The 8195-nt window shown below is 27.2% G+C and overlaps 1 protein-coding gene across 1 annotated transcript; it reads right to left on the bottom strand.

Moving 5' to 3' along the window:
• Positions 1-2429: 2429 nt before the first annotated feature.
• Positions 2430-7895, bottom strand: LOC107449457 (uncharacterized). Its single transcript, XM_016064985.4, has 2 exons — positions 7359-7895; positions 2430-3112 (listed from the first exon to the last, which is right to left on the bottom strand). The coding sequence occupies exons 1-2, from the start codon at positions 7859-7861 to the stop codon at positions 2659-2661; spliced, it is 957 nt and encodes a 318-aa protein (XP_015920471.2). The 5' UTR covers positions 7862-7895; the 3' UTR covers positions 2430-2658.
• Positions 7896-8195: the final 300 nt, after the last annotated feature.

Here is an 8195-nt window from a genome sequence, read left to right as displayed (position 1 = left end):
CAAACATATATGCTCCTATACCATGTGATGGAGGCTAGCTTCAAACTCACTCTCACCGGATCTATTTATCTACCTCTTTGCTGATTAAAGCAGATTACGTAACATCAGACATTTTACACGAGGCTTTTCGCATCGTATTTGCACGAACAATCGCTCCTGTAGATTGGAAAGACACCATCAGAGTGGTGAGAGTCTTTTGATATGCAAATGAGGTTTAGAAGCATTTTGAAGATATTTGGTTAAGAATAAATCTAACATTTCGTGATGATATTGTTCTCTAAATATGTTATGCTAATAAAGAGATTTTTAGAATAACTTTCGCTTTCATTTTACCACTTGATAGGATGCAAAACAAATACCAAGCGTATCATAGCCCATTTAATCCTTACACTAATGGAACAAAAATGTCTTTGTCTTCTAATGTTCTATATATATAATTCTTCTTTTTCAAGAATTTGTAGAATTTTCTATTTTTTATAGTCCATCAAATGATTTATTTTTAATAAGAAATTTTAATGTAAATTTCATTTTAAATGATTTCTCACTTTTCTTCTGTTATAAAAAAAACAATAAGTAATAATAGAAATGAAAAAATGTCAATTTCTTCTTTTTTCATTGGTTAAAAATGAAAAATTAAATACGTCTTCAAGTCTCTAAAAATTTTATAACTTTCAAGGAGGAAATTAAAGATTTCTTAAATTAAAAAAAATGTTAAATCACGGAAGACAATGAATTTCAGAAACGTAAATTTTGTAACTCATGCTTATAGCTCATACTTATTTTGAAGTTTTAAAAATATATTTGTACTTAAATTGAAAAAACTGAGAATTTCTTAAAATTAACTTTAAAAAAAAGAAAAAGCGAGAAAACAAATGGAAAAATTAAAGCAACATAATTACAGAAAAAAAAAACAAGTGGATTGCTCTTGATGTTTGAAATTTTTCATCATAAATTTTTAAAATAAAAAATGACATTGATTGATGAATTAGAAAAAAAAATAAGGAGAAAAAATGGACAAAATATTGTTGAGTTTGAAAACTTGTACATAATTGAGGACCTCTTAAAATTGCGTCACTGTTTTACAATTTAAAACAGAATTTAGAAATCTCCACCAATTCTGTAACAACATTCAAAGCTATCAAAGGAAGTATTAGGGCACTTCATGAAAGTTAAAAATCACCTAGCAACATCTTACTGGAAACGTTATTGCAAAAGGCTAGTGGCACCTCCTATTTAAGAACCAAGATGTCAGTAGTTTCGGTCAAACTCGCTTTTCTATCTAAGACTCCTCAAACTTATTGCATAACGTAGAAGCAGATATGCAATATATGAATAACAATTATTTTTTTAGATATTATCCATTTAAGTACATACTTCCTTTAAAAGAGAATACATACTGTTTTTCTAAGCATTATCCTGAGCTGATACTTGTTATATGAAAGGAAACCTTAGTTAATTTAATAAAATTAAATTGAAAAAGAAAACATTGAACCTAATAATCCTTTAAAAACTAAGGCAAATGTATAAACTCGTGATGCAATAAAAATTTTTAAAAGAAAAGAAAAACTAACAAGTACGGCATTTTTTAAAATTTTCATTTTATAAAATAACAAAATAAGAAGCCTTGCTGAAATTGGAAAAAAAATAATCTCACTTTATTTAAATTTCATTTTATACTATTACGTAATTAAAACGTTTCAATCAGTTTGTTATTTATTTAATTAAAAATTCTCTTGTCTGAAAAGTGCGTGTAATTAAAATGAATAAAGAGCTGAAATATTTAAGTAGATGATTTCATTTTAATCGCGAGATATAATTTAATTTACAATGTGATGGATTTATTATAAACTAATGTTACTTATCTAAAAGATTTAATATTAAACAATTACAGTTATTGATGCCAAAAAATTTTAAACTTTGCTTACATTTCAGAGGTTAATTTAAAATCTGTAAAAAACTGTTAAAATCCGATAAAGCCTTAAAATGATCAAAAATTAGTTTATTTTTTCAAAAAGAATATTTCAGTTTATTTGTTGTCCATTCTCCCTGCCACAAAAATTCACAGACATATATATACTACATATATATTGTTATTTTTAATAATATAATTATTTTTATGTTTCTTTTTATATTAGTCACGTTTTCGTAATTTTGCATCTACCTTAGCTTGAACTTGCTAAATTTTAATTAATGAATTAAATATTGTTTACACCTTCATGTATGCTTGAATTTCACATCTACAGAAAAAAATTTTTCTCATAATTGCTGCTAAAAAAGACTTTGTGATATGCTAGAAATTTAAGTATCATACATATGTTCAAATATTTGTTTAATTGCATTATTTTTAACAAAATTTTCAGTTTATCCGTGTATTGCAGCTACCTTATAAATGTAGATAGATATTTCATACAAACTAAAAATAAAATAAATGATGAACAAGAAAAAATTTATTTGTACATCGCAAACCAAAACTAATTATACACTGTTTATTAATATAAAGAAAAAATATTTCACGTTTAAGAGTGAAACTAATAGAGCAAAGATTGTTCATAGGAAACTAAAACATATGGAATTGATGATTAAAATATTCAGATCTCGAGATTAGTCCTTAATATCTTTCATAAAAGACTTAGTGCAAATGATTCCAAGATAAAGTATTCATTCTATCTTGTAGAAATCTCTCAGTAGTAAATACTTCTGGACATGTTTGGGAATGCCCAGTTCCTCCACTCCTTCGGGCAACTTAAAGTTGTCAGTCAATCGGTTTCTGATGAAGCATCGTGAAAGGTGTTGCAAAGATCGTGGACTCCTAACAGAAGTTTCTTCATAATTCACTAGATTGCAGTACCATTGCCATATGCTGGTTATCTTCCGATGGTATATATGATGGACCCCTTCAAAAAGCCTAAAAATGTCATCCAAGGTCAAAAGCGGATCTGGTATAGAGCTCCAGAGTACTCGCACGGCCATTTCGTCATCTGCAGATTTACCGGTGATGTAAGTGAACCTCATATACAGATTCAGAAGCTGAAGTGCACGGAAGTTGAGAGGATTACTAGAAATATCATTCCAGTTTTCCGGCCACGTACCGTAGCCTTCAACATCAAACAACCTGAAAAAGTAAGAAAATTTATTATAAATTAAAACTCAAATTCAAATTTTTAAACGTGTGTAAGAAACGTTACTCTGTTTCAATACATTTTAAAAGTTATCGTAAACACGAAATTATAGTCGGCTTTGTGTCCAGGAGATCTGAATTCAAAATTGAAGTGAAAATAGTCTGAGTCAAGCTGAGCTCGAAATATATGACTGTGATTCTTTTTTTAACCCAGTGATTAGTAAGCAATAATATAATAATTATTTGATCCTTATTAATAAGAAATAATAACTATTTTAACTATATTACTTTTAAGCGATATTAAGTCTTAGTAAAAAAAAAAATTCAGATTCCTTAAATGATGCTTAAAGGAAATTAAAAAAAAATTCCGATTTTAAACAAATAGATACCATCCGAGGCTTCTGGTCAGTGTCGCAGTTATTAACTTTTTAGTAGATGAAATTTCCACCAGGCTCCTGAAATGATTAGTGATGAAAGTGATGATTTAGTGATGAAAGTTCCTGTCCACCAGGTTTTAGAAAACAATTAGTGCAATCTATGACTAAACTAAACAACTATGATTAAAGATAAGAATAATAATAAGGATAAGAATCATTTCACTTTTCTTTCACTCAAAGGGGATTCAAATTGTTGTCGTATTGTGTAGTCAAGAAGTAATGGTACAAAGTGCATTAGAAGAAATAATGGTTTAAGTAATTACTTCAACATCGCTCAACTTAAATAATTGCATTTTACTTGTTATAAATAGTTCAATATGAACCTTCTATTCTAAACAAAAATAACATGGGGTTTATGGATTAAAAACAGGACTTTATACTTGAGGCAGTGTAATAGAAGTTTCGCTGTTATAAAACTACTAAAGAGTGGAGACTGTATCTCTGCCGAGCTAATTAGATTTTCTTCGGCAAGTCAACAAAATATTAGAAATATTTTTATAAAAAATTTAGTTTCGGTCTTATTCGTTTCCTAGTTTAAAATAAATGCGATACTTAGTTTTCTATTAAAATTAAATATTTAGAAAAACTTATTTTCGAACTTTTATATTCAAACACAAAGTTTACAATCTCCATTAATATGAACTAGAGAACAGTTGTTTTGCTTTTTCATAAAAGAGGTTACAATACAAGTAATTATCTTGCACTTATGGAGAAAAATTTAATATTATTTTAGTGATGAAAAAAATACCTTAGGATCTCTTTAGAAAATCTGAAATAAAAAACACTTTTTGATAATTTCACAACTTTTAATAAATTTATAAGTTTTAAAAGTTATAAATCGCTCAAAATCTTATAAGAATTGGACTTTTTATTGGACCAAATATAAATATATTATTTTGAAATATGTTTTTGAGAAGATTTAAAAATCATTGCCATTTCAATTATTTTCCAGTTTAGAAATTAATATAACTAATAATAAAACCGGTAACTAAAATATTTATAACAGTGCATTATTTATATCACTATCGTTATTCCTTAACACAATGCAACGATTTTCGCTATAAGGAAAAAAATCTTAAGCCTGCTTGAATACGTTAAGCTAGCTAAAGAAATTTATTAAAGAATTAATTATTTAGAAATTTATTAAAGAATTTTATAATATTTGTGCATGCAAAGCCTTCGCAATACAAAATATGACATGGTTTCACATGCATTGCAATTTTTTACCGCAGCGACACCTAATCTTTTATGATATAGAATGATAGTTAAGCTGTATATCTTTTTCTTAAACTTTTCAATGTATAGTTTAATTTAAAGTTCTTTATGCTGTACTTTAAGGGATTCCTACAAATAATTTTCGAAGTACGACAAAATTGTTATAAGTCGTTTCACTGTAATATCAAAAAAACTATAAGCCTTACTAATTTAAAAATTTACAGGATGCTGCAAAAAACCCGGACAAAGTAATTGCATCACAAAATGGAAATTATCTAATTTATTTTTAATTTTTGAATTTTCTCCTCCTATCTTCTGAATATGAAATATTTTACTCACTCAATATAACTCAATAATACACACTCAATATAAAATATTTTATAGTATACGGACTTCTTATTACGCGGACTTTTTTCTTCTTTCATTTTAAAGTTGTTTAACCAAGACGCGATTGTTCTGCATAAAAAGTTTGTCACTATAAAGCAACCACTTCATGATTTTTTTTCTGCACTCTTAATATTTGTTAAGTTAATTATGAAATATAACATAATACCTCATTTTAAAAAATTTACTCGTGTTAAAAATACTATAAATTTACACAATTGAGCTGAAAATCTTCACGTAAAATATTTAACAGTGGCAATTTTCATTTGTTATGTGGAACGAGTGTTTTGATTTTGGTGAACTTTCGAATTATCTTTCAAATGTCAAATATGTTTACAATATTCTCTGCTTCATAAAACACATACCTTACACGACATTTAAAAAATCTTCTATACAAAATAAAACTGCAACTTCAAAAAAAAAATCATTAACTGAACTATCTGCATAATCAGCGAAATAAAACTGAAGAACTGTTTAAATGTTTTGCATGATCTATTAATTTATGTTAAAAGTTTTCTTACTCAATGCAAAGAGGTTTTCACAAAAGAGGCAGTAGATTGAAGAAAGTCTAACTAAAACTAATATGAATATAAAATAAACTAACTAACTAAAAAGAATTTAAAAATAAAATTAACAAAACAAATAACCAATGAATAGAAAATAAAAAAAATATCAATTAGAGAATTTGAAAATTATTAATTTTATTTAATAAAGTTCAAAAATATTATTGTAAACTAAAAGAAATTGACTAAAGAAGCTTAAAAATGAGTCTCATGGAAAGATATATACACTCCAAGCAATAAATGTGAGGCGCTTGCCTTAGCTAAAGAAGAATATACAACGAATCAGATTGCTAATAAAGGATGCAAAAAATAAGGTTAGAAAAAAATAAGCAAAAAAAAATAAAAAATAAAGCTAATGAACTGTACTTGTTGAAAATCAAAGTTTAAGAAAGAATCACTACGACGCATCTTTAGAGGTAATGCACGATAATGTGACAAAAATAACAAAAATAAAGATAAAATAAAACAGTTACTGACAAAAAAGTATTTGCAGAAAATTCAAAATTCTGCTTGATGAAATAACTTCTTACGTTTTTGAATTGAGAAAAATGGGTCACGAAATGATAAAGTAGCTAATAATAAAAATCTGAGATACATTTATACAAAATATGCAAAAATATATACAGAGATGTAGAAAGCATGCAATATGCATATAGAAGATATGCAAAACTTAATCAGAAAAGTAGGCCGAGAATAAAAAAAAAGTATGAATAAACCAGCTTATAAACAAAACCTAAAGACAGAATATTTACACTACATCTATGAAGAAAAAATGTAAAAACAAAACAGAATATTTAGCCACGAAATAAATTAAAATCTATGCAAAAAGGAAAAGGCAATCGGTAAAATTAGTTGGATAAATTACATTATTTACAAATGTTGTTTTGAAATACACAGAAGGGGTAAAAAAAGGAACCATAGAAAAGTTCCTTCGTAAAACATAAATGCAAAAAAAAAAAAAAATCGAAAAATATTAATTTAGTTTGACAAAATTATAACCCTGAATTAGTGCAACGTCTAAGTACAATGTAGTAACATTCTAACTACAAGGATAATAAATTAAGATTAATCAGAACTTATAGAAATTATTATTAATTTAAGAGCAAAACATGTATTTTTTAATGCAAGAATATTTGTCTCATTCGAGTTTGCTGGAAATGAAGGCAACTATATATGCTATAAATTTCATGCACATCCCTGCAATCTAAATTCAATCTGCACCCTAATGCAATGCAATTTTAACTTTAACAAGATTTAAAATTAATTTTAGCTTTAACAAGATTTAAAGGCTGCATTAACTCTACATTTATTCTAAAATTATTTTCTATTACAAACTGGATCAGGTAGAATTTTTTCGGTTTTAAATATTGATCTACTATTGGTCTAGACAGTTTTTGATGCTTAAAAAAAATCTTTACATATATTTAAGGATATAGCCTTTTAAAGGAAACAAAACAGCCGTAAATTTTTAAATTAACTCACCCGAAATTTCTAAATATCTTTTAAAATGTTTACAGCTCTAAAAATTCTTAAGTCATAAAACTAACTTTTGATTACGATGCCAATAATTTTAAAAAAAGGGTGAAAATCTAAAAAAGTTAAAAAATTGAAGCAGGAAAAAAAACTGAAGTAAATTCTTACCCTATAAAGAAGGACCACCGATATAGGTGCCTTGCTTTTGTTGATCCGTTAGAGGCTCCTGCTTCTGTTATTTTGATGAATGCTTTGGGATTTCGTATTAGACTACCGTGAGAAAAGTCGACTTCTTTACCTGGAAGTTTTTTCTTGAACATAGACCAGAGATCCAATTTAAGTTCCTTGATCACTTTTTGGACATTATCAATAGTTTTGACTTTATTAAATACCACATTATAATAAATATGATGCAATATGCCATGAAAAGTAGTATCTGTAATATCATTAGCTTTAGCACTATATGCAAGAAGAAACCGTTTTTCGTCAACGGTAAAATATTTATATAAAGATGCGGCGTCTAAGCAATAATAATCACCCTGGTTATTAATAAGGTATTCCGCCATTGCTCGACTGGTAAGATACTGGTAAGATTGACTAATAAGAATTTCAGAAAGTAATGGATTCAAAGATATTAAACTAGTTGCACCCTTATGCCAGCTAGTACGCATGCGCAATGTACATTTTCAACTGCCCAATAGGATTGAACGTCATACGCAAGTCATTTGTTAAAGTACGCATGTATGCCGTCACCTTTTCTAAAGACTAGTAGACTCCTCCCCCAGTACGCTTGACTTACATCCCACGTGGTTTGTAATTTTTCTTTTTTTTTTTCAAATGTTCTAATTTTTCAAAAAATAAATAAATAAATTAATTAATTAAAAAAGAAAAGAAGAAATTTATTTTCTTCCTAAAACGCAAAATTATCATAGTTTTATGTATGAAACTGCAAGATTAATATGATTATGATCAATCTTAACGAAGTTAATTATTTCTTAGATTTGT

Source organism: Parasteatoda tepidariorum, chromosome 3 (assembly GCF_982258835.1).
Source record: "Parasteatoda tepidariorum strain Cologne lab strain chromosome 3, Ptep-v5.0, whole genome shotgun sequence".
In the NCBI taxonomy this organism is placed as follows: Eukaryota; Metazoa; Arthropoda; class Arachnida; order Araneae; family Theridiidae; genus Parasteatoda; species Parasteatoda tepidariorum.
The sequence above is the reverse complement of the archived record's forward strand: the minus strand, read 5'-3'. Positions and strand labels throughout refer to the sequence as shown.